This window comes from Pteropus alecto, unplaced genomic scaffold (genome assembly GCF_000325575.1).
Source record: "Pteropus alecto unplaced genomic scaffold, ASM32557v1 scaffold113, whole genome shotgun sequence".
Classification (NCBI taxonomy): domain Eukaryota; kingdom Metazoa; phylum Chordata; class Mammalia; order Chiroptera; family Pteropodidae; genus Pteropus; species Pteropus alecto.
In genome coordinates, this window is record NW_006433949.1 from 8,418,406 (window position 1) to 8,443,489 (window position 25,084).

General features: G+C 55.4%; 2 protein-coding genes across 2 annotated transcripts in view; one reads left to right on the forward strand and one right to left on the reverse strand.

The window, feature by feature from the left end:
* The window catches only part of RSPH14 (radial spoke head 14 homolog), a 79,265-nt gene that overhangs the window by 5,820 nt on the left and 48,361 nt on the right, over positions 1-25,084 (forward strand). Inside the window, exon 3 of the mRNA XM_006908694.1 lies at positions 1,175-1,293. Within this exon, the coding sequence (XP_006908756.1) occupies positions 1,175-1,293 (119 nt within the window). The remainder of the gene's footprint in view (positions 1-1,174; positions 1,294-25,084) is intronic.
* GNAZ (G protein subunit alpha z) overlaps positions 8,372-25,084 on the reverse strand; it is a 32,238-nt gene continuing 15,525 nt past the window's right edge. The window contains exon 2 of the mRNA XM_015586840.2: positions 8,372-10,271. Coding sequence (XP_015442326.1) covers positions 9,927-10,271 — 345 coding nt within the window. The 3' untranslated portion in view covers positions 8,372-9,926. The remainder of the gene's footprint in view (positions 10,272-25,084) is intronic.

The window sequence follows — 25,084 nt, forward strand, 5'->3', positions numbered from 1 at the left end:
GACAGTTTGACTTCTTCGTTTCCTATTTGGATGCCTTTTATATCTTTCTCTTGCCTAATTGCACTCGCTAGGACCTCCAATGTTATATTGAATAACAGTGGCAATAGTGGACAGCCTTGCCTTGTTCCTGATCTTAGAGGGAAAGTTTTTAGTTTTTCACCTTTAAGTATAATGTTGGCTGAAGACTTGTCATATGTGGTCTTTATTAAATTAAGGTACTTTCCTTCTATACCAATTTTGTTAAGTGTTTTGATCATAAATTGGTGCTGTATCTTGTCAAAGGTTTTTTTCTGCATCTATTGATATGATCATATGATTCTTAAACAGTGAATTTTACCCCAAAACAGAAATGATTAGTCATTCATTAATCCCCATGTGCCAGCCAGGCCTTTTCTTGGAAATGGGTCCACTGGTTGGTGTTTCCCGTCATCGTTTTTGCTTAAACCACACCTGTAACCTGTAACATCATCTAATTTGCAGCTTTGGTTTATATAATGTATAGCAAGAACTCAGACATTAATGAGCTAATCTGCACACAAAAACCTTCTGGAGCCTTTTATAATCATCTCGCTGATTTTTAGAGACTCACTTTTGAGTCTTCCTGAAGCATTCGACTTGGTGTTCATAAGGAAATTAAAAAAAACAAACTTCTCTCTTCTAATTGGCTTACCTAATATTTAATTAACTTATATGATTATAAGAACTAACTAATAGGCATGCGTAGGTTTGGAGGCAAGCAGCTGGCTACTGGCAAGCTGGCAACTCAGCTGGGAGAAGAGGGAGGGGCAGTGAGCAGTGCCCTGTCCTGGAGCATCAGTGCTGGGCCAGTGGAGAGAGCTGGTCAGCTCAGCTGTCAGTTCAGGGGAGGTCAGTTATGAGCCTCTGCCACCTCATCCCCATTTTGCAGACAATAGGACTGAGGCTCTGAGGAGTGAAAGGAAGGAGCCTGGGCACAAAGAACCCGAGTCGGAGTCCTAGAGAGATTCCAAAACGTGGGATCCACCTCTGGCCTTCGTCTTCTCTCAGGAAGCCAGAGGGATGTGATCTGCACCAGCCAGCACGGGTTCAGATTCCAGGTGGGGGTGAGGGTGGGCAACTGGCCCCTTCTTAGTTCTTCCTGGATTCTCTCTGAGTTTGGTCTTAGTTGGGTCTGAATTCGACTTCTCTCCCCCAGAGAAGGCTTTTTGGAGCATGACATCATCTTTTCCCTGTCCTTCCTGCTGGATGATCCCGAGAAAGCCTGCCGGAAGAATCTGCACGTGGTATTCAAGCACCTGGCCCAGGTGCCTTCAGGTAGGCTTGCAGTGGGCGCTTGGGCGGCCCATTGGTCTCTTCTCCGGGTCGAGCATGTGCCACAGTGCAGATCAGAGTCTAGGGCATATTTTAAAAAAGTCATACTTTAATTAAGGTGTAACAGACATATTAAAAACACATAAATCATACATGAACATTTGATTAAGTAGTACTAAGCAAATATGCCGCAGAATTACTACCCAGATCTAGACATATGTACAGTATTGCCAGCTCTCCAGAAGCTTCTCACACGCACCGACCATACCAGTTACTACACATCATCCACAGGTAAACAGTATTTTTGATTTATAAGATCGTAGATTAGTTTATGCCTCTTTTAAAATTTCATGTAAGTGGAAACATACAGTTTGTCATATTTTGTTTCTAGCTTCTTCTGCTTAACATTTTGTCTCTGAAATCCACGTATGTTATGTGTTACTGATTTTTACCGATTTGTACTGGAGTGTGGTATTCATATGAGTATACCACAGTTTACCTATCCACTAGGTAATATAGTTTATTATCCATTGTTGCTGATGGGCATTTGAATCATTTCTACCAAGAACAGAGCCACTTTAAACATTCTTACAAATGTCTTTGGACATCGTATACATTTCTTTTGAGATATACCTAGGAGAATTGCTGGGCATAGGATAAGTTTATGTTCTGTTAGAAGGTACTATAAATGGTTTTGAAAAATAGTTACACCAATTTACACTCCCCCCGCCCCCCAGTAGTGGGTGAGAGTTCCAGGTACTATCCTCAGTCACACTTGATCTTTCCTGGTATTTTATTTGAGCTATTTTGGTAGTGTCTCATTTTGGTTTTAATTTATATTTCCCTGGTGATTGTAATCCTGTAAATGTCTTTTGTGAAGTACCATAGCATGTTTTTAAGGATTAAAAAGGCCTGACCCAAAGGCCAATCTACACCCTGTCTCGACGTGTTCCTCCCACCCTGCCCCAATTAGATGTGGAGTCTAGGGTAATAGCCACCAGCTGGCAGCAGCTAGAGGGCTGAGATTTGTGTCAGATTGACATCCTCCCTGTCATGTGAGGCAATGAGCATTTTAAATAAGAAGCTCATTCAAAGAACCATGGTATCAGGCCTTAAAAGGGATGCTTACAGACAGACAGACTTTGTGGCCCAGGAGTCAGACAGACCTGGGTTCTCTCTGCCCTGCCCCTCATTCCCTGAGTGTCTCTAGACAGGCTATTTGATCATCTCTAAAGTGAGGCTGAGTCTACGGCCATGCTACTCTGAACAAGCCCGATCCCTTCTGATCTCGAAAGCTAAGCAGGGTCGGGCCTGGTCAGTACTTGGATGGGAAACCACCTAGGAAGACCAGGCATAAAAAATAAAAAAATAAGGGATTGTAAGCTGATAAGGTCCTTGCAATCTGTGAGGTCAACCAAGGGTTGCCTCCCCTAAAAAAATAAAACAAATAAAGTGAGGCTGATAGTAGCTGCCTTGAGGCCCGAAACGAGAGTCAAGTAAAAAGATGCTCACCAAGCATGTAGCACAGTACCCCCCACCCCACCAAGCGCGCCATAAACATTCAGGGCCAGGAGTGAGCACTCCCCAAATTAAGGTCCCCGAGAGAAATGACGATGGGATCAGGTAAAGAGAGGCAGGTCAAAAGGAGTGGAGGCCTGGCAGGGGGGTGCTGGATGTGGGGGAGCATGCTAGGCTGTACAGCAGAACCCTCTGGTGGTCTTTGAAAAAGACCGCCCTATCCCTGGCTGGCAGAATCTTCTCTGGGGCTCTAAGAGTGGGGCCCTACACACATCTTCCTTAAATGGACTTTGGCCGATTCTCCTGTTTGGCTCTGGTTGAGAGACACTGGGGTAACGGGGTGTCGCTGTGAAGGACCAGTACTTCCCTCATTGGAAACCTTTAAAGCATTCAGAAAAGTAGAGAGATGATGATAATGAACATCTGGTACCATCACCCAGCTTTGCTAAACCTTAATATTCTACCGTATTTCATATATGCTTGAGATTCTTGTTCAAAGGTAATAGTATAGTCCAAGAGCCCCACGAACCTCCTCCACTCGCACCCTTTCTCCTGCCCTCCCAGGAGCCACAAATAATTCGGTGACTATACCTCCAGCACATGTCTATATTTTACCAGAGATGTAATTGGATATAGATCTTTCCTTGCATGTTTTCAAACTCTATGTAAATGGACCTTGCTGTATGTATGTCTTCGCTACTTAAAAAATGTAACGTTATAATTCTGCGATTTATCTATGTCATGTCGTGGGCTCTATTTCATTATGGTAACTGCGGCATGTCCTTCGATGTTTGGATTTATACTTAACGTGCAATATACTCACCCTGTCGGGCTGACAGACGTGTCGGCTGTTTCCTCTGAGTGTTTTCCTGGAGTCCCTCCAGGGCCTCCCCTGGAGGAGGGCGTCGCGGGGCACGGAGGATGCAAACCTCAGCTTCCTGATATTGCACTTGCTTCCCGACCCAGCCAGCTGCATCCTCGCCAGCAACCTGATGATGTGCTACACCGAGTCACTGTTGTGTGGCTTCGCTGTCCCCTGTGACCGGGAGAGGGGGGCATCTTTCCTCTGCCTGGCGCCACCCTGGTCTCCTCCTGGGAATCGGAGCCCATTCTGCTGAGTTGTTTTTTCTATTTCTTATTGATTTAAGGGAGTGTTTCATTTGTCCTGGGTTCCAACCCTTTGCTGGTTACACGCACTGGAAATATTTCCTGGGCTGGTTGTGTGGCTTTTCGCTGTGTATTTGTTTACTCATCGGTTTAGCTGGTTTTTCATTTGAATGTAGTCAGTTTCATCAATCTTTTCTCTGTGTGTGTGTGTGTCTGTGTGTGTGTGTTTGTGTGTGTGTTTGTGTGTGTTTTGCAGGGTGGTGGGGTTGCTGTTTAAGAGAATTTGGTGCTGTATAAGAGCTCATGAAGAAAATCTGCCATATTTTCTTCTAAAAGAGTAAGAGTTTTGCTTCTCACATTTAGCTTGTGAAGGTCCCTGGAACTGGTCTTCTTGTCGAGCCCTTGCCAGGTCAACGTTGTCTTAATTACAAAAGCTCTGTGGTAATCTGGGGTTTGGTGGACAGGTCCCACCCCCTCTATCTCCTTCCTGCAACATTTCCTGGAATCTACAAGCTCTGGGTGCATCTCGAGGGGCAGGGGGGCTGTGGTTCTGACAGGCCTCATCAAATGTGTTGAGGTATCCGGGGGCCCAGGTGGTGAGGCTTGGCTTTTATCATAGGATTTCCTGGGTGCTGCTCATGGTGATGTGCCCAGAAGGGAAGCCGGGGACACTCTGGTGAGGGACATGTGGCAGTGGGCAGGGTGGGGGTGAGGGTGACTAGCTGGAGGAAGGAAGGGAGATATGCAGTGTGGTGGGTGCCTTTGGCAGTCCATCTGGTGGTGGTGGTGGGGTGCTCTGAGAGCTATGGATTCTGGGTTGGCCAGTGTGGCTGTGTCCTTGAGGTTGTTCTCACTGGGTCTCTGTGTAGGGGTCTGGGTGGGGTGAGGGCACCTGGTTCAGTGGCTCCAGTCTTACCAGCGTGTCTCTAGGCAGGAGCAAAGCCTGTCAGAGCCTGAGTTTCATCAGTGAGCATGGGTAGCAACAGGTAGCATGGGCGTCTGTGTTGTTTGGCTGAGACAGTCTGCACTTGGGGCTCAACTGGCTCTTGTACTGCGGTTGTTAGTATGAGTTTTCTATCCATGGCCACACTGGCAGGCACCTTCTGCACTTGGTGGAGCACTTGGCATGTGCCTGGCACTCAACAAATGTGGGTTGTTAAGCAGGTTTTATGCCATATTTTTAAAGACTCTTAGTTATTTTCTTGCTGCAATACTCACTCGCTCACTCACTCACTCACTCATTCCCTCATTTGTTTGACAAATGTGTTGGGGTATCTGGGGTGAACAGAGATTGTCCCTTTGAATCTTTGCACTTGGTAGGGTCTGGCTTGCTGTGTTGTTTCCCTGAGTCACCACCAGGGGGAGCCACAGGACTGATAACGGCCTGACAGGGCTCTGCTGTGCTCTTGTCAGGCAGGAGAAACCAGAATGGCAGAGGCAAATGCCACACAGAGGTTGCCAGCTCAGGCTCTTCCTCAGCTGGACCCCGAGCGCCTGCCTGTGATTCTGGAGGAAGTGCGTCTCTTCCCCTGCTTCTGCTAACCTCGTGTGGAATGGGTCTTATTTTGTGGCTAGGTGTTCAGCTCCAATGCTGAAATTGAGGATTCTTCCTCACTTCTGGAGTGCAGCTGAATAGCCTGGAGTCCCCGGAAGTGTCCCCTTACCAGCCCCACTAGCTGTGGGCCAGGCCCCCTCTCTGTGGGCCAGGCCCCCTCGGTCCCTGACTGGCACACTTGGGAGTCTGGCCTATGAGCCACACTCTGAGCCACTGGCTTTAGCCACAGCACGTTGCAGAGACCCTTGTGTTCAGCCTGGGCTTGGGGATGTGGTGGGGGTGGAGGCAGCTGCCCCTCCCCATCCCGAGAAGACCAGCCTCAGAAAGAGGGAGATGGCTGGGCGCAGGTCTGATCCTGCTAGTCCTGAGGCACAGGAGGACATCCCTGGAGTCGTGTACCATCTGGGCTGGAGCGAAATCGGGAGAGCTGAAGCCATGGTGGCAGCACAAGTCCAGGCGGAGTGGTCGCTCGGGAGGCAAAACAGGGTGCTGGTCCCATTCTGCAGTGCACAATTCCACCTGGCGAGGTGACCCAGAGCAGCCTCCGCATTCCACCCCCCCCCCGCCCTCCGCCCCAGCCCTGACGCTCAGGGTGGAGGGGCAGGGCTGACTACCCTTCTCATTGGCTTCAGGCCTGGGGCCACCAGGGCTCTGGGTGCGTCCTCAGCATAACCGTCTTTTGATAGGCATTTGCTCCCTTCCTGGACTTAGCAAAGGATGATGCCCACCAATGGTGACGCTGCCGACCCGAGTCCCAGCTGAGAAAGCCCTCCCCTATCTAACCCCGTCAAACCTGGCCACAGTCCCGGCGCCAGTCCGTTTTCTCTCGGGGCAGGCGGCCCCCTTCAGCCTTCTCCACAGGTTTTCATAACATTCCCAGGTGGTTTGGGACAGCCCGTTACACATGGAATTACCAAAGGGGTCGAGTCCTTTCGAGACATGCGCTGGGCAGAACCAGCTGGCACCTTGCCTAGGACCCAGCATTTGCCGCTGTGCCAACTGGACTCACATCCCGTGCCCATTATATCCTCAATGGCCAGGACCTCGTGTGGCCAGAGAGTGTGGCTGGATGGAGCACAGTCCCTGGGGACCCAGGCCCTGTCTGGTCACCCTTTATACCCTGTGCGATGCTAGGGAGTCATCTCTTCTCAGGGTCTCTGCAAAACAGAATCAGTAATTTTGGCTTTCCGGGCGTGGGAGGGGCCCAGCGTGCGGGAGCCATCACAGAGGGGAACCGAGGCTCTTGTGGCAGTAAAGCTCCCCCACTGAATCATCTCGGGGAGCTGCATGGGCTGTGGGGGAGGATGGCTCCCCCAAAGCCCACACTCCTCATCGCGTCCTGGGAGAGGGAGCTGGGCCCTCATGGTGGGACCTGGGAGGGGTTGGTCATCTGCAGAGCGCGGGGCTCGACCAGCTCCGGTGACCAGGGAAGTGCCTCTCCCCTTCGATGGTCCCCCACCAACTCCAGCCTCCTCTCACGGTCCCCTCTGCTGGTTCCCGAGCTCATTTCCCTCCTGGCCCTTGAGCTCAGCTGGTGCCTTCCCCATGCTGGGCACTGTTCTGGCACAGTGGAGGAAGGAGGTGGGCCAGACGACACCCCTTCCCACCTCGCCGGAGGTGCAGTGCAGGAGGGAGGGGACTTCCAATGCTCTGGGATCTTGGCCTTGAGGGACCAGACCGAGGGAGCTTGGACTGTGAGGATGGGGAAGGGGACTCTGTGGCAAGCTCCTGACAGGAAGAATGGATTCTGATAGGCTGCGTGGAGAGCGGGAGCCGGGGGGAGCACCGGCCCGGGCAGGCCCCTCCCTTTTCCCTCTAGCTGTGTATTTTTAGGTTAAAGATGCTCACAGTGAGATGACTGCTCTTTTCACAGTTGGCATCAAGAGCGCCAAATAAGTCTCAATGGTTATAAGTCGCACATTATTTCTTCTCATACGAAAGGCCCTTTGGGTTTTCGCCGTTTGGTGACGTGGGGAGGTGTGAAGGGAATCCCCACGTGGGTTTGGGTGGAGAAGGGGAGTGCCCGGTTCGCTGTGTGTCTGCGTGCCGAGGATCTGTGCGTGTACGCGTGTGTGTGCGCGTCTTCCTGCCAGTCCTCGCCTAGGGCTTCGTGTGGGTCCTAAGTCGCGGAAGAGGCACAGGGTGGCTCTGCGTTCCCCACGGGCTCCTGCCCCTTCCGTCCAGATGCAGAGCAGTCTGGCGGAGCGGGGAGAAGACCCAGGTCTCCGGGGGGGGGGCACCAGCCCCCACTGTTCCTCCAGGGAAGAATGTCTCTACTGCTTCCTGACCTTGACCGTGGGCCCCTTTCCTCATCTGTAAAATGAGAACCTGCCTTGGTGGTGTGTTAAATAAAATAATTTGGAAGGAGCCTGATGCAGGGTGAACGTCTTTGACTTCTCTTTAGTGCTTTCCACCACACGGAGATGCCTCTGACTGGCTAGCAAATGGTAGGCCAGTGGGGGCTCCTCTTCCCCACACCCTTAGGGCACCTTTGGGGGTCATTGGTACCCTCCAGGCTCTCCGGGGACCTCTTCTGCTCTGCGGGGACCACTCTGACCCTGGCAGAGGTGTCTTTAGGGTTTGAGGGGTCTGGGTGACAGCAAAGTCCGGGCAGGGTCTCAGGGACAGCAGGAGGGGCAAGAGCCATCATCACTCCTAAACCTCAGCCCCTCCGGACGCGTGGCCTAGCATGACTCCTCTCTTCTGCACTGTTTTTTTTTTTTTTTCTTCTCTCTTGAGGTTGTTCCTGATGTTCATTTCAGGATGATTTTACCTATATGTGTGTGGGGGGCGTGGCAGAGAAAGGAACCTCAGTGTGGAAGGTGTCCCCAGCTGCCCCCCGCCCCGCCCCCCGTCCCCCAGACATCAGCCCTGCATGCACACAGCACGCTGGGACAAGGCTTGGCTCATTCAGCATATTTTATTTTCTTAAAGTAGACAATCTTTGACTTTCATACCATACCAACTCCTCTTCCCTCTGTACATCTCTTAAAGTCCTCGGCTGTGATTCTGCGCACCGATCTTGGACACACGGGTACCGAACAAAGGCAGAGAGAGAAGGAGATTTGGCAAGGGCTCCGACGGTGCCTTCCCTCTCGGCGGCGGGGGTGGGTATTTACACGCGGTCCTCAGCCAAGGTCTTTTCCCAGTGGCAGGCGCCACAGGCCCTGGAGCAGGAAGGGCCAGAACTTGGGGTCCCAGCAGGGCCTCCCTCAGGCTACAACACCGGCTGAGCCTTCATAGGAGTTGCAGCCGCTCTCAGCCCATTTCAGGAGCACGGTATGCAGGGGGCCCCCCCCACCTCTCCCCTTCCCCTTCCTCTACTTGCAAAGCCACGGATAATTTACTCTTTAAATACCAAGACATTTAGCTATTGTTCATTCGCTCCTAGGCGAAGAACCTTCTTTAAATACATCACATTTATTTTCTGAAATAAAAACAAAGCAGAAACCGCACCGGTGACGAGAGGACGCTGCACAGGCGTATGTACAACGCTGCCCCGAGAGGCGGCCGCAGGGCGGCTGTCACCCCGGCGTCGCTCGGGAGCAAGGGACAGACTCATCCAGAGAACAACTGTTACACTCAGCAAGCCAGACACAAAAAGGACCACCTGAAAAAAAATAGGTTTTGAAAATCTGCATTTTAAAAAAGAATACTCAACTGCATCTGAAAGTGTCTGTATTTGTTATTCTGCGAAACACCACGAGGTTTGGCCAAAAAAAAAAAAAAAAATGATGTCAGAGAAGAAAAACCAGGTTTGATTTATAAAACATCAGACGAGTAGAAGAAAAGCTGGAACCCAGCTGGCCTAGTTGGAAACAAATCGTGCCACTCATGTTATTGTGTGGATTTTTGCTGCATATTTTGAAGCTGTTTAAAAAGCTGTGAGTGGCTGGAGGTCTGGTTAGTGCTGTCATCTGGCCTCGCACCCTGGTTCCAGAACGAAGAACGTGGTACCGAGTAGGCCAGAGGTGGGCGTGTCCAGCAGGGAAGGTCCAGCAGAGACCCTTGCTGGTCCTCCCTCCTGGTCAGTGTCAAGGTCCCTAGTCCTCGGCTCGGGCAGAGCTAGGCTCCACGTGGCCTGGCCACCGCCCCCCATAGTCCCACTCAGGCCCCCATGCAGAGCGGGGCCGACTCGGGAAGGCAAAGTGAAGGGGCTGGAAGGGTTTGTAGGGAACTTGGTGACAGCTCCTCAAGTCTTCGAGAGACCTCAACACTTTGGGGAACTTGGCTGTCTCCAGACTGTGTGTGCGTGTGCATGTTGTCTACCTACCTAGCAATCTATCCATATATATGTATGTTTGCAGAATCGTGGGGGCCAAGGAGGCAGACGGGCTGGGGGACATTCGTCAGGCCCTCTGTTTTCTGCCCCTGGGCCGGGTCTCCTTAGCACGAGTGGGGTTGGGGTGTGACACCCTGGGGGTTTTGCTGCAGGCAAACAGGTTGGCCCGGACCCTCAGCAAAGGCCGATGTATTTGAGATTGTTCTGTATGATGACGTCTGTCACCGCGTCAAAGACAAACTGGATGTTACTGGTGTCGGTGGCGCAGGTGAAGTGGGAATAGATCTCCTTGGTCTCCTTGTTGCGGTTCAGGTCCTCGAACTGCCGCTGGATGTAGACGGCGGCCTCCTCATAGGTGTTCTGGCCCTTGTACTCGGGGAAGCAGACGGTGAGCGGGATGCGTCGGATCTTCTCCGCCAGCAGGTCCTTCTTGTTGAGAAAGAGGATGAGCGAGGTGTTGATGAACCAGTTGTTGTTGCAGATGGAGTCGAAGAGGCGCAGGCTCTCCGCCATCCGGCTCTGCGGGGAGGGGCGCCGGCGTTAGTCAGAGCGTGCCGCAAGGCAAGACCCTCGGCCTGAAGCCCGCTGGGAGGAAGCCCCCCGGCCGGGTTGCCCAGCCCGGTGCCGGCCCCCACAAAGCACCCCTCTGCTGGGAAGTCCTTCCTCGGCCGGGTCAGCTGTCTTCACTGCCTCCCACAGGCTCTGGAGCCCCCTGGAGAGGCCGGCACTTCCCTCGGCCCCCCGAGAGCCTGGCATGTGTTTGTAAGAGGCTCTCCTACCCCATCGGCTCCTCCTCTGGGCACCAGTGGTGACAACATGTGGCTCTGGGGCTGCAGCCTGGCCTCCCTCAGCCCCATGGACTGGGGCATCTAGATCCGACCTCACACCCCGAGGGCCTAGCCCGCCCCAGCTGCATGTACAAGTTCAAGTCTCCAAAGGGAGATGCCGACATCAAGTCTCCCTCAACGTGCGTCCAGCCTTCTGCCCGATAGTCAGCTCCGGCCACATGTGGTACCACTAGACCTCAGCTGGAGCCTGTGAGAGGCTGGCCTGTGCTTCCCAACCAAAGGCTCTGGTTCAGAGCTGGGGAAGGCTCAGGTCCCTCTGTCCCTGCTGGGCTTCGGGCTCACTCGAAGTCACATCTTGTGGCTCCACTGCCTTGTGCGGAGAACTCGAGGACAGTGGCCCAGGAGGTGCAGTGACCACAGAGCGTGGCACCCAGCCCTTCTTTACCACCCCTCTTTCTGAGGACCTTAAACACGCCGCAGTGACTGTGGGCTTTTAGGGAACAGCGCGTTTGTCAACTCCTAAACCCACTGTTTCCACACAGAAGTGTCACCTCTAACCACAAAAAAGGAACTTCTACTGCCGGTGGGAGCTGCTTATTCATTTTAAGATAAAATGAATAAGAAGATAAAATGAATAAGCCGAACGTCCAAACAAAGCCTGGAACCAGTTTCGTTTAGATCTGAGTCTTCGGACTTAGGACTTTATTGACCAGATTATACCGCAGACGGGATAATGACGACGATGACTGCAGTGGGTGCTGGTGGTGTGGACACTGCCTTGTCCGATGGTCACACCTTCCTGTTCCCATTGTACAGATGAAGAAACTGAGGCTCAGAGAGGCAGGAAATGTGCTCCAAGTCCCACAGCCCAGAGCTCCAGGCTCACTGCACCTTCAGGTGGACGGGCAGTGCTGTAGGGCCCAAGGGAGGTCGCCCTAGGGTGGGGGTGCCTGGAAGGATGCCACACTGAAACGCTGCTCTCCTAGAGACCCTGAGTTGTCCGAGGCACAGGCCTGACATGTCAGAGCTAAGAGGGAATCAGGCTGAGCGTGGGGAGGGTGCCTAGAGGCACCATCATTGCCCCCTGAGCACAAAGAAGGTGCCCTGAGACCCCACGCGCCACATGGCAGATCATGTTTTCCAAAACCAATGTCGCACCTTCTTTAGGACCAGCTTGGGAATAACAGAAGCTCTAAAAAGTGGGGAGTCTTAGGTATCGGTGGCATGGGGCTTTTCTGCAGAGAGAAACAGGGTGTAGGAGCCCTGTTCCCATCAGTGTCTGGAGGAGCCGCACATGTTCCCAAATGCGAGAGCTAAGTGGTGGACTAGGATCGTCACGTTCTACTCGGGAGTAATTAGCTTTAATGGTTTCCTGGAAGACACATCGTAAAGACTAACGGAACTGTCATTTCTCATAGGAATGATGTCATAATCACGGGCTGTGCGTCTAACCCCAAATTTCACATCAGATAAATAACAGATGTGGCCATTAGCATGTATTAATTCACTGAGCAAATACTTACTGAGCATGCCCTGAGGGTCAGTGACAGGTCTCAGCACTTATGTCAGGCGATGGAGCCCCAGAAAATAAGCAGAGGGTTTCCCCCCAAGGCTGAGAGGGGGATGGCCTGGTCACTGGCAGGCGGGACCCAGCAGGCCAGTGGCCAGGTATGGAGCTGGGTTCAAGAGTGGGTAGGCAAGTTGAGAGTTGGGGCCAGGTAGAGGGGGCAGGCCATGGTCAGGGTCCCAGCACAGATATCCGGTAGGAGGCCAGAGCCTGTCTCCCTGAGCCCTGCCGGGTCACTCGGGGTAAGAGCTGGGTGGTTCTTGTGCCCAGCCCCACCCTACTTGGGTGGAGTCTACGAAGCAGAGGGGCAGGAGGCCCCCCTGCCACAGACAGCGCATGCATGCAAGCCAGGGGTCACGCAGGGTCCTCTGCAGGGTCTGTGTATGCAGAATGGCTTGGCTACCGCGTCCTGAGTGGAGTGGTCCCTCCAGCCCACACAGCTGACTCGCCCTCCTCCTGCTCAACACACACCCCAGACCCGACTTCAGACCCCACTGACCAGCCCTCGTGAGTACTGACACACTGAGAGCCCTCTGCCCCGCGGATGCCCCTCGGCAGACTTTTTGGACATCTCTCTGAGCCTCACGTCCCTTAGCTGGAAGTCCCTCGAACTCGGGCATGGTCCTCCTGAGGTAGCTGGGAGGGCAGCCGCATCCTGGGCCACCCTCGAACTCGCTCATAGGACTGCTGTAGCTGTGCAGCCTCAGGAGGGCCTGACATCACCCTCCTCTCGGGTTCTCACCCACTCTTGGGGCTCCTCTGGTTTTGCTGGCATTTGGGGGCTCAGGTTTCCCAGTTCCTTCTCTTCCTTGGGACAAACCATGAAGAACCACTTTGGCCATCCTTTAGGTGCCTGGGAGATGACGGGCATCAAAGAATAACCACAAAACCTCCATCTGTATAGATAGATGCCCTGTCCCCAAGGGCCTTGCCAGGTGGTGGAGGTGCAGAGCCCTCTGGCCCCGTGACGCGGTGTCCATGGTGTCACTGTCACTGCAGCGTGTGTGCTCCTCCAGCCTGAACGCTGCCAGGTGGGCAGAGCAACATCCTGACACCTCAGATCACAAATCATTAAAAAAGGAGCGTGCTATTTCGGGCTGTTACTCTGGAAACCATGTGACGCGCACACTGGTGTGAGTACGGGAGAGCGAGCCCTGGGAGCTGGCGCTGTCCCGCCGGCCTCCGGGGTCTCCCCGCACCCCACACCCAGGCAGTGGCAGCATGGCCGACAGGCTCTCCTCTCCTCCCACCTCTACATGTTCTGCTCACCCTCCACCGCCTCACTCAGAGCTCCTTCTTCCTGGGCTACCCTGACTTCTCCTCCTGGCCTGGCGCCCCCACTCATCTTCCTGTGGCACACATCTGGCTGTGCCCCCTGCACCAGGATAAAGTCCCAGCCTCTCCATAGGGCCTCCCCTGGCACATTCTGACCCTTGGGTGGGTGTGCCCGGCCTGGGTGCCAGCTGTGGCCTCATAATCCTTCTCTCCGACCCCTCCCTGGCTTGGGTGAAGTTCTACCCTGCCACAGTTCTCCTGATTCTGCCCACTGGTGTCATGGGTCAGAGCTGCTGCTGGGGGCCCTGAAGGTGGTAAGACAGGGTTAGGCATCATCCTTGTGTGGTCCTATGGGGTCCCGTGTTGAGGGCAGCCGAGGGGAGCTCTGGAGTCGTTGCAGCGTGTCACCTCCTTGTCCTCCCACTACTTCCATCAGCCCAACACGAACATCCTCTCCTCAGACCCAGAATCAGAGGAGCCACCTCTGCCACCCAAGGCCATGCTGCAAGGTAGGAGGCCACCCACTCCACACACAGGGAGACAGAGACAGAGGCCTGGACGGCCGACTCCCAGGGTTCAGTTGAGAGCCCGTGTTTCCAGCAACCACACGTTCCCTTCCAGCAAGAAGCCATCCTGGCGTTGCCTCTCCAGCTGCCAACAGAGCAGAGGCTGTGGATGCTTCTCCCAGGAGGACATGTACCCACTGGCAGATGCCTGTGAGCCAGCCAGGGTTCTGATGCCCACCCAGCTCTCTCCAGGGAGATGGCACCTTCTAGGAGTCTGGAGTTTGTCTGCACATTCACTTATATAAATAACATGGAGCAGACGATCCCTTTCAGGAACCTGTGCAATGGTGGGAACCTTACTGCTTAACAGTGAGAAACCAGTGATTTGTAACAAAGCGTACCACACACACGAAGGCAGTTGGGTGGCTGGGCGCAGTCCCCAGGGTGGTACAGGGTCACCGGCCATTTGCAAAAGAGGCAACTTTTGCTTGGATAGGTCCAAATATACTCAACACCACCGAATAGACGTCCCCCCACGGTGGTGTGTGGGTGTTGCCTGCTTGGGCCGTGGCGGCACCTGATGACCTGTCCATAAGGGGCTTCTAGCTTGCTGGCCTGTGAGTCAAGTCTCTGCTCAATGCTGAACTCAATGGCAGAGGCCTTCACCATGGCTGCCATGGAACAGCACCTGTGATGGCCTGGTCCAGACCAGCTCCTGGAACAGTCTGGGGATGCTAGGGAGTAGGGTGGGCTGAGGTGAGGTTAGCAAGGAGGCCTTGGCCCCTTGGTCCTGATCCTCCACGAAGGCTCTCCCCTGGTCGTGAGCACGGGGTTTGGGGGCAGAGGCCTGGGGTTCGCTCTCACCGCCAGTGCTCACCGTGCCTTGGACAAGTTGTTTCTCTCCTCTCTGGATCTCAGTTTCCTCATCTGTGAATGGGGATGGTCGTGGTACTCAGTGCCAGGACTGTCGTGAGGAGGAATGAAGGTGCTGATGAGAGAGCTGGATCTGCTGGGCCTTGCCTCACGGCGGCTGCTGCCGCCCCAGTGGGCGCTCTCCCATGCCACTCATGGCCCCTTGCCTTGGCACTGGGGCATCTCTCGTCTCCTCTCACCTCTCAGTGGAAAACCTGCCTCCCTCCACCCCCAGCACAGAGCTGCTGTGGGATTCGGCCGCCCAGCTGCAGGGGGATGGAGAGGGCTGGACTTTGCAGACTGGAGTTCAGTCAGCACTCGCCAAGCTCAGGGGGGACCGGTGACACCTCATGCTGGTCATGGGTCCCAGTCCACCTGGTTCCTCTGAGAGGCTCCTGTGGCTGCTCACTTATTTAAAAACATGGAGCAGACGATCCCTTTCAGGAACCTGTGCAATGGTGGGAACCTTACTGCTTAACAGTGAGAAACCAGTGATTTGTAACAAAGCGTACCACACACACGAAGGCAGTTGGGTGGCTGGGCGCAGTCCCCAGGGTGGTACAGGGTCACCGGCCATTTGCAAAAGAGGCAACTTTTGCTTGGATAGGTCCAAATATACTCAACACCACCGAATAGACGTCCCCCCACGGTGGTGTGTGGGTGTTGCCTGCTTGGGCCGTAGCTGCACCTGATGACCTGTCCATAAGGGGCTTCCAGCTTGCTGGCCTGTGAGTCAAGTCTCTGCTCAATGCTGAACTCAATGGCAGAGGCCTTCACCATGGCTGCCATGGAACAGCACCTGTGATGGCCTGGTCCAGACCAGCTCCTGGAACAGTCTGGGGATGCTAGGGAGTAGGGTGGGCTGAGGTGAGGTTAGCAAGGAGGCCTTGGCCCCTTGGTCCTGATCCTCCACGAAGGCTCTCCCCTGGTCGTGAGCACGGGGTTTGGGGGCAGAGGCCTGGGGTTCGCTCTCACCGCCAGTGCTCACCGTGCCTTGGACAAGTTGTGTCTCTCCTCTGTGGATCTCAGTTTCCTCATCTGTGAATGGGGACGGTCGTGGTACTCAGTGCCAGGACGGTCGTGAGGAGGAATGAAGGTGCTGATGAGAGAGCTGGATCTGCTGGGCCTTGCCTCACGGCGGCTGCTGCCGCCCCAGTGGGCGCTCTCCCATGCCACTCATGGCCCCTTGCCTTGGCACTGGGGCATCTCTCGTCTCCTCTCACCTCTCAGTGGAAAACCTGCCTCCCTCCACCCCCAGCACAGAGCTGCTGTGGGATTCGGCCGCCCAGCTGCAGGGGGATGGAGAGGGCTGGACTTTGCAGACTGGAGTTCAGTCAGCACTCGCCAAGCTCAGGGGGGACCGGTGACACCTCATGCTGGTCATGGGTCCCAGTCCACCTGGTTCCTCTGAGAGGCTCCTGTGGCTGCTCAGCCTGGAGGTCCGATGCTGCCCTGGGCATTCCCCGCTTGCTGCCTGTAATTCACGGTGTCAGCACCTACTGGTTCTGAACCGTCTGCCACTTGCCGTTAGGCCTGCCTCCTCCCGGTAGGTTTCCCTTGCTGTTTGTGGGGCACAGGATAGCCCCGGGTACCAGGCCGAGCATGTTATCATTTCCCTGACTGAACGGATCATACTGTGAGCTGCATCACTGGAGGGCTGCCTCTGGTTTCCTGCATCCTTAACGGATCATACTGTGAGCTGCATCATCACTGGAGGGCTGCCTCTGGTTTCCTGCATCCTGGCTGGGTGGGCGATAGCTGGTTCCCAGAGACCCGGTGTTGGATCCAACCATGGACATCCAAGTCTAGCCTCCACTCTTCACAAGTGAGGAGCTCAGGTCCCCCAAAAGGCAAAGGGGTCCGCCCAAACATTTCTTCTACGGCCTCTTCTGGCATATCAGCCTCCTGACTGATGGTTCGAGAGCTCACTAGCCTGCCTAAGGGAGGCTAACGACCTCCAGGATGCCAGCCTGCCTTGAGTCTTTCCAAATCTGCCTCCTGGGGGCTCATTCCAGCCCTCCGTCCTCACAGGCTATCTTTCCTCCTTTCCCAAACCTCTGAGCAAGTTCCTCAAGCCTCATGCGCCTTGCCTCCAGTCTGTGAGAGTGTAGGGTCCCATGTGCAGCATATTTGCAATTTATCAGGCCTCTAGGGTAGACTGGGGCTGGGGCCTGCTTTTAGAGCCACGTGGGTAGGTGGGCAGGGGAAATGGAGCCCCAGGTTCTGACACTCAATCCACCACGGTCTTCCTGACACATGCCACCAGAGGGCAGCATCCTTCCTGCTCTCCTCACGGGCTACCACAGGGTGCTGTTAGGACCCAGGTCTTGTATGTGGCGACTCACTGACCACCTCTGAGGACCAGGGACCAGGGACCAGGCCATGGGCATGCTCTGGAACCTTCTCCCTCCCCCCGTTTCTTGGCCGAGCTCCTGGGGACAAAATCTGAACTCTTCAGAAGGGGCGTGCCAGCCCTTTGTGATCTGGGTGTTCTTGTCTCCCTCCCCCCACAGACTAGCCCCCACTTCCCCTGACTCCGTTCTCGTACCTCCTCAGTGTCTCACAGGCCGGACCCTTGGCGCCTCGGCCCCTCAGGAGAGGGTAGTGACACCAGCCTCACAAAGGGGTGTGATTTTGATGGAGAAAGCACACAAAAACTTGCACTTGCTGTTTTCATCATTAGTGATGGGGCTTTGGGTCCCCATCTGGCTGCAGGATGGGTGGAACCACAGGCATGTTGGGCTGTACCTGTCCAGGTACGCCAAGCCTAATGCAGGTCCATGGCCGACCTCACTGCCTTCCCAGGAAGGGGCAGGCTGCACGAGCTACTTGGTCACCTACCCACAAAGACACTGCTTTCTGCTTCCTTTGGGGGCTGGAGCCTCCTCCCACTCTGACAGTCCCATCCAGGAGGCCTGGGCGGGTACACTCCAGGTTGCCCTGGTTTCCATACCAAAGGCAGTCCTCCTAGACACTGATCCATTCTGTTCCATTCCTGAAAGCCTCATCTCTTGTGCGAACTCACAATCCAAAGGTGGTGGGATCAGCACCTCCCTACCTTCCAAGGTCACTCTGGTTTTGGGCAGCCATACGGAAATGCTGACTCATGCTGAATGCACCACTCATTAGACCCTTGTCATATGGGGTGGCCAGGTGGGGACCCACCATGGACTGATGGAAAATATGCCAGGGAGGAGGTGGTGGTGTGTGAAAGGGTGTGTGGCTGGGGAAGACTCTGCACTGACCCATCCTGTCCACTCGCTCACTACCAGGTCCCCACTCCACAGGGCTCTCTGTAGTCACAGCACAGGGCAAGGCCAGCTAGCCTAACCAGGCATCATAAGGCTTAGATCTCAAACAGAATTCAGGTGATGCCAGTTTCAGCTCTTCCCAGGACTGGCCTGAACCCTGGGTGACCTGGAAACGCACTGGCACCTTGCTACTCATTCACCACCGAGTCCCTCATCTCGTCCTTGCTTGCTGGGGCAGACATTCTCCAGGTGCCTTTCTACACAAGATGCTGTTCTAGGCATAAGGGAGATGGAGAAGTGAGCTGATGGCCCCATCCTGTCCTGGGCAGGATGAAATGAAGGAGCTGCGATGGCAGACGTGGAGCAGTTGGCTAGGGTCTGCTTTGTGTCAGCTCTCAGCTGTTCTGAGCCTGGGTTTCCCCGCCTGTAAAATGGGGTCCATTAAGCATACTTCCTTCACGTGGTACGTGAGGACTAAAACGTGACGTGTGTGGAAAGCTTAGGCACCAGCTGCCGTTGGCAGCCATCATGGGTATGACTCAGATAATATGGGAGGCTTCCTGGAGCAGGGGGCATTTCAGAGCTCTCCCCTTGTGGTGGGGAGAGCTCTGAAAGGAAGAGGGAGGGTGAGGGAAAGCGTTGGGGGTGACGACCAGCAAAGGTTTGGAGCTGCAGTGTAGGCATGCAGGAAGGGGTGGAAGAGAGGACTCAGTCGGGGCTGGGGACACTCTTGTCTGGCCCTGGAACTCAGTTTCCTCATCTCTAGGATGAGTTCTCAGTTCTGTTAGTCTGGAAAACTCAGTCTGCCTGTTGTTTGCTCATGGGAACCATGAATTCAGCTTTTCACATTCAAGTATTGCTGAGAGGCTGGGCTGTGGACATGAATGAATTCCATTCACCAGGGATCAAGCCAGCCCCATGGCTGCCCATCCCACAGCAGAGCCACCAGGCCTGCCCGGGGAATGGAGTACCAGGCTCCAAGGAGGTTTCATATGAGGCTGGATGTCAAGCTGGCACCTTTCACGAAATGACAGCCAAGCCTCTGGCCCCTCTGGGCTCCTTTTGTGGTAGAAGGCTTGGGGCACTACGGTGGTGGCTGCCTGTCATCTGGCAGGGTGTAGCTCATGGGGGGCACAGGGCCACTGCTGATACAGTAAGTGGCACACCCTGGTCCGCAGTCTGGTGTTCATCCTCAGTGTGGTGCTTGCTGGCTGCCCCTCCCCCTCTCCATCACTGGTCGGGGCAGGTGTGTCCTAGAGCCCTGTGCTCTGGGCCTGGTGGGCAGGGGGTGTCTTGCGACCTTCCTAGCCCATCCTGAGCCCTGACAAGAGGTAGTCTGGGCCTGGATATCCTGAATTCTCTAGCAGGGAGGGCAAGTGGGCCCCCCATCATGCCCCAAGGTCCTGGTAGGTGCATGGCTGGGGGCGGGGCTCTTGGATGTGTCTGTAGCTATGGAACCATGTGACAATGGGGTTGTGCCACCAGAGTAAAACTACTTCAAGGATGGCATCGGTCACTCAGGGAAACAGCTTATGCTTTGTCCCCAGAGAAGTGAGGGACAAGTTGACCAGAGAGATGTGTGTGTTTCTCTTCACTACAAAGCTGCAGAGAAGTCTAGGGAGGTCTGGGAGTGCTCAAGTGGCTCTGTCGGGTGGCCATGGGACACAGGCGGAGGCTGCTCTCAGGGTGCCCCTGGCCCTGGGGCTCCAAGGGGAAGAGTCCAGGCTGGGCTTGGACCACAGGCTTGCAGCCCTGGGCTCCCCAGCCAGCCAGTCCACCGCAGGTCCTCATCCTTCTAGAGTTCATTTCCCTTTTTGGTCCCAGCTTGTCCCAAGAGAGCTGAGAGGTGCAAGATCTTGGTCTGTGTTTTCCCTCAGGCCGAGGGGTACAGGGCAAGAGGACTCTCCTGGGAACAGGGTAGAGCAGGGGTTTCCAACCCCTGGGCCTTGGACCGGTACCGGTCTGTGGCGTGTAAGCAACTGGGCCGCACAGCAGGAGAGCGAGCAAAGCTTCATTTGGATTTGCAGCCGCTCCTCAGCACCGGTATCATCATCTCGGCTCCACCTCAGATCAGGCATTAGATTCTCATAGGAGCACCGGACCCTGGTGCCAAAAAGGTTGGGGACCGCTGCCTAAGTCTGTCCTTTTTAACTGGGAGATAATTAGGGGGAGAGGTGAGGATGCAGGATGGGCATGATGAACCAGGCTCCTCTGAGTAAATGTGGTTTAGCAAGGGCAGAACCAGGTTATGGACAGGGCAAGAGGACTCTCCTGGGAACAGGGTAGAGCAGGGGTTTCCAACCCCTGGGCCTTGGACCGGTACCGGTCTGTGGCGTGTAAGCAACTGGGCCGCACAGCAGGAGAGCGAGCAAAGCTTCATTTGGATTTGCAGCCGCTCCTCAGCACCGGTATCATCATCTCGGCTCCACCTCAGATCAGGCATTAGATTCTCATAGGAGCACCGGACCCTGGTGCCAAAAAGGTTGGGGACTGCTAGGGTAGAGGTCTCCTACCAGCTGTGTTCTGAAGGGCTTAGGGGCTGTCCCCAAAGGAGGGCTAGGGAAGGCAGTGGCCACTGGAAGCCTGGCCAGGCAGGACCGGGGCACGAAGGCAGTGGAGGAGGGAAAGGTGCTGCCGAAAGCGGGGGGCAGGCTGGGCTCTGGGGCTAAGGAGGATGCTGGAACCAGCAGACCCTCATCTCGGCACAAGGCCCTATGCTGCTGTCACAAAGATGCCAGTCAATGTTAGGACGCTCTGCTCTCCTTCCAGAGGAGTAACAGCCACAGCGACGAATTGTGGCCAGGCAGTTGTCTCAAACAGCTTTCCTGGTCAGGGTGACCTTTCACACGGGAGGAGCAAGGGCCAGATCGGATCAGCAAGCTGGGCGTTAGAATCTGTTTCTGTCAGGATGTTATTTTCTCTCTCTACTGAAGTGTCCCGCATGAGTATGGTGTCCCAGGGAGCAGCTCTCTCTAGCTGGAGATCTGGAGAACCCAGCCACGGTCCCCTCTGCTTTCCGACGAGCCAGCCCCGCTCTTAAGTCCTTGCCATGGTCCCCATGTGACGTCCTCCCTATGCTTCAGGATTTGGCCCTGGCGGACTTTCCTAGACTCCCTTAGGCGCCCACTCTGGTCACTGTGCACAGGTTCCAGCTGCACCGAGCTCCCCTCAGTGCTCGGCATCCTCCGACCCCCACATGCGTCATGTTTGTCCAGGATCCAGCCCAGTCTGAAGCGCCCCATCCATGCAGGAGGGGAGCCTTCCACACCACACTGTTCCACCCTGGCTCCAGGCCAACTGTCCTGCTGACTGGCCATCTCTTCCTCCAGTACCTCCTTCTGACCCCAGATCCGCTGTCATGGAGCCGTTGTTACTAGCTGTGGTCATCTGGTCTCCTGGCCGCACACCATGTTCCCTGCACTGCTGGCCATATATCCTGTAGAGGCGTTTTGACTGGCTGGGACCCTAGACTTCCAGTGTTTCAGGTTGCTACTGCCTCATGGGTCAAAAGGCAGACAACCTGGTAGGCACCGGAACCTAGTTTACATGGAGGGAAGGAAGCTGAGGGACTCCCAGGCAGGGCCTGGGACAGTGGCAGCTGGAGGAGCAGGAGAGGAGACCCCTTGGCAACCAGAAATGCAGCTGCGTGTACTCCTTCATGGCACAGGGGAGAAGTGAACCCCAGGGGATACGGGGTAAAGAGGGGGAGCCTCGGGCGCTGGTGTCCTGGCCAAACCAGTGCTCTGCATCAATGCTAGGAGCAATGTCTGTAGTTTCCTGGGTGCTCCAGGTAAGGGTCCCATTGTGTTATGGGTGAGACTAGACCCACCCGAGGATGTAAGCCTGGGCCCTGGAACCAGGCAATATCCTGTGGCTTCTCTGGTGCCCTGATTGCAGGCCTCTGGTTGGAAACAGGAGAGCTCAGATATCAGATAGCCCACCCCAGAGGATGTGGGACTGTTAGGAACCAGGGCTGTCAGGACCTCGGCTGGGTGGGGTGGGGTGGGGTGGAGTAGAGACACCATTTGCACAGAAGTGCACTGCTGGCTGGGGCGCCAGACTGCATCTGCCGCCTAACTGTACTGTGATCCTAGGCCTATTACTTCCTCTGTTGAACCACTGTTCCTGGGGGACCCTGGAGCAATCTGGTGTCTGTGTGTGGCTGGCACTACCACCATGCTCATGCTGTCCTGAGCACTGGGTTCATCCTTTGCCATTTATTTCTTCTAAGAAGCTTCTCCTGATGGCCTCCTCCTGTCCTCTGGGCCCCACCACATCCCACATGGACATCAGGGCAGTAGCTGGGCTCTGCCCCAGTGCCCGAGATTTCCTTGGTCTCCCTTGGCTACTGCGCTGTGTGATTGCTTCTCTTGCCTGGCTGGGGCCTGGAGATTGTGGCAGCTACTCTGCTTTTGAGCCTGGGAGGGAGGCCATTATACACCCTCCTCTGTCCTCAAGGGGCTCATGATGTGTATGGGGGCCGAAAGCAGAACACAGAGATGGGCAGACAGACAAAAGCAATGCAGCCAGGCGGCAGGCTGCTCCTTCTCGGCAGAGGCCCAGTGAGGGAGCAGGTGGAGGAGTCTGAGTCATCTATTCACGCCTACAGGGATGGGACTGGGAGCCTGGGCCTCCCCAGGCAGCTCCAGCTCTTGGCAGTCGCCTCCCAGAATCCGTTTCTCCACCCCCGAACCCGCCCCACGGAAATCGTGCCCCCTCATGGAAAGTGTCTCCTGGAGGGCGGGGCCTGTGTGCTTGGCTCACCCAGCACCTGGATGGAATCACCTAACCCTGTGTGAATAAGAGGGCAGCCACCCGCAGGGAGATGATGGGTGAGAAGGCCTCTGAGCTGCCCTCTGTGCTCGTGGGCTCAGGACCATGACAGTCCTCAGGTCCTTCCCAATGCTGAGATGCTCAGTCTGTGATAGTAGTTGCCACCCGGGGTGGCTGCTCCCCTCCCTCTGCTGAGCTTAGTACCCAGACACTCAGCAGACTTGCTGCCATTTCCATGACAACCGAGAGGAAGCCTCTACCCTCAGAGCCTCACACACCAACACAGACCGATGGCAGGAAGAAGCTGCCGATCCTTGAGCCCGCCCAGCTGTCCCTCCGCAGTGGCACACAGGCCTGGTCCTGGCTGGCTTGCCTGACAAACATCATCCACCACCGTCTACTTGTCAGTGGGGAAGGGCCTCTGGGAGTTGGGATCCTTTTCTCCCTGAGGGACAGGGCAGTGGAAAGGCCCTTCTGGTGACCTGCTTCTGGCTGGGATGGGCCTCCGGGTGGGTGGGGAGGGGGGGAAGCTGGTGCTGTTACTGAAGGAGCGCTGGGTGGTATCTCGCTTATGTCACTCTGTGGCTGTGTCAGCCTTAACAGCCACCCTGATGGCACTGGGTCTTGCTTCATCCTCTGTGATGCCCAGATGTCCAGCTCTGTTCATCTCAGAGATGTGGCTCTAAGGGGCTCCTCCTGAACACATCAGGGAGAGAAGCTGTGGCGGGGTTCCTCTCAATGTTCCCATTTTACAGATGTGGAAACTAGGGCTCGCCTGCCTAGGCTCCCTACCCCAAGGAGAGCCCCAGACAGCCAGAGCCACCCCTCAGACCTACCATACCCCCACTGCTGCTGGCCTCGGGCAATGGGAGGTATCTGGGGACGGAGCTGGATGACCAGGGTCACATCTAGACCAATCTGGTTAGCGCTCCCCACTTCTTCCTCTTGCAAACCTAAGTGATGTCGTGTTGGACTGGAGAATTGGATTAATGAAGCTAATGAATCGGTGAGCCCCTGACGGCAGGGACAGCACAGAAAGGGGCCCTGCGGCCAGCCATGCGGGCAGCGGGGCTGAGTGGGGAGCGCTGCTGCTCGCTCCTCTTCCTACAGCTGCGCAGGCCTGGGGTGTCGCGATCTAGACAGATGGGCACGGCAGCAGGCAGGGACAACAGCTCGTGGTCCCACACCCCTCCCAGCTGACCTCTCCTCCACCAGTCACAGCCACTGAGGGCCTCCACTCGTCAGCACCCCACACGCACTTCCAGCCTCTTTGCTCTCAAGACCCTTGGTCAGATGCCCACTCAGCTCCGTGCCTACCTCTTTCCATCTGAACCCCTTTTCTCTCTGCTCACTTCAGCTCTGGGGCTCCCTGGGTGACACGTGTGGGACAGTCTTAGCAAGGTCAGAAGCAGCCCCACGGGGTGAGTGCCTCAGTCCGGAGCCCTTCCCCGCTGACAGGCTGCCCTGTGGCGGCTTGGTTCTCCTCGAACTCTACCAGAGCCTCGAGTCCTGGTGGCCATGAGACAGCAGTTATTTTGGGCTATGGTGAAATGAGTCACGATAAAAATGTGGTCAACAGGTAACAACGTGGAGGCAGGAGACCCCTTGTCTTCCATCCACCGAGAGGCATAGTCTGGTACAGCACTGAGATGCAAGCCCACCCTCCCTGGATGGCGTAGGCTGCCCTCCCAGCATCTTTTCTCAAGACCTCAGGTGGTCACTCTCAGGTACAACTTAAGCTTCTACTGAGTGCAAGGCGCTCCCCTGTCTCCAAGGACAAGGAGGAGTAAGAAGCAGTCTTAGCTTATGAGGACTGTGTCACCCAGGGAAGGGACACACGTGCCAGCTGTCCAGTACCCTGCAACGTGAACCAGAGGGCAGGCAGCACAGAGGGAGGGGTGATGATGAACGAGCTGACTTCTGCTGGCGAAAAGGGAGGGGCGTGGGTGGGTGGCACAGAGGGTGGGGGACCATGTTAGGCTGTGTGTGGGCTTCGCCTGAATCCTGTCTGTCCCTTAAAATCTGTCTATGCCTTTCTTCCCCGCTGCCACCACCTTCTCTCCCTGGGACTCGTCTCCCTGCCGCTGCGCCGTGACTCATCCTGCAACTCCACCTCAGCCAACCGGATCACTTTACTCCCCTGGGCGAAGCCCTCCAGTGGTTTCCATCATGAGTGAATGATCTCTGCACCCTGTGCCTGGCTCCCTGACTCATCTCATGTGCACCCTCCCCTCCAGCCTCAGGGCCTTACCATGCTGTC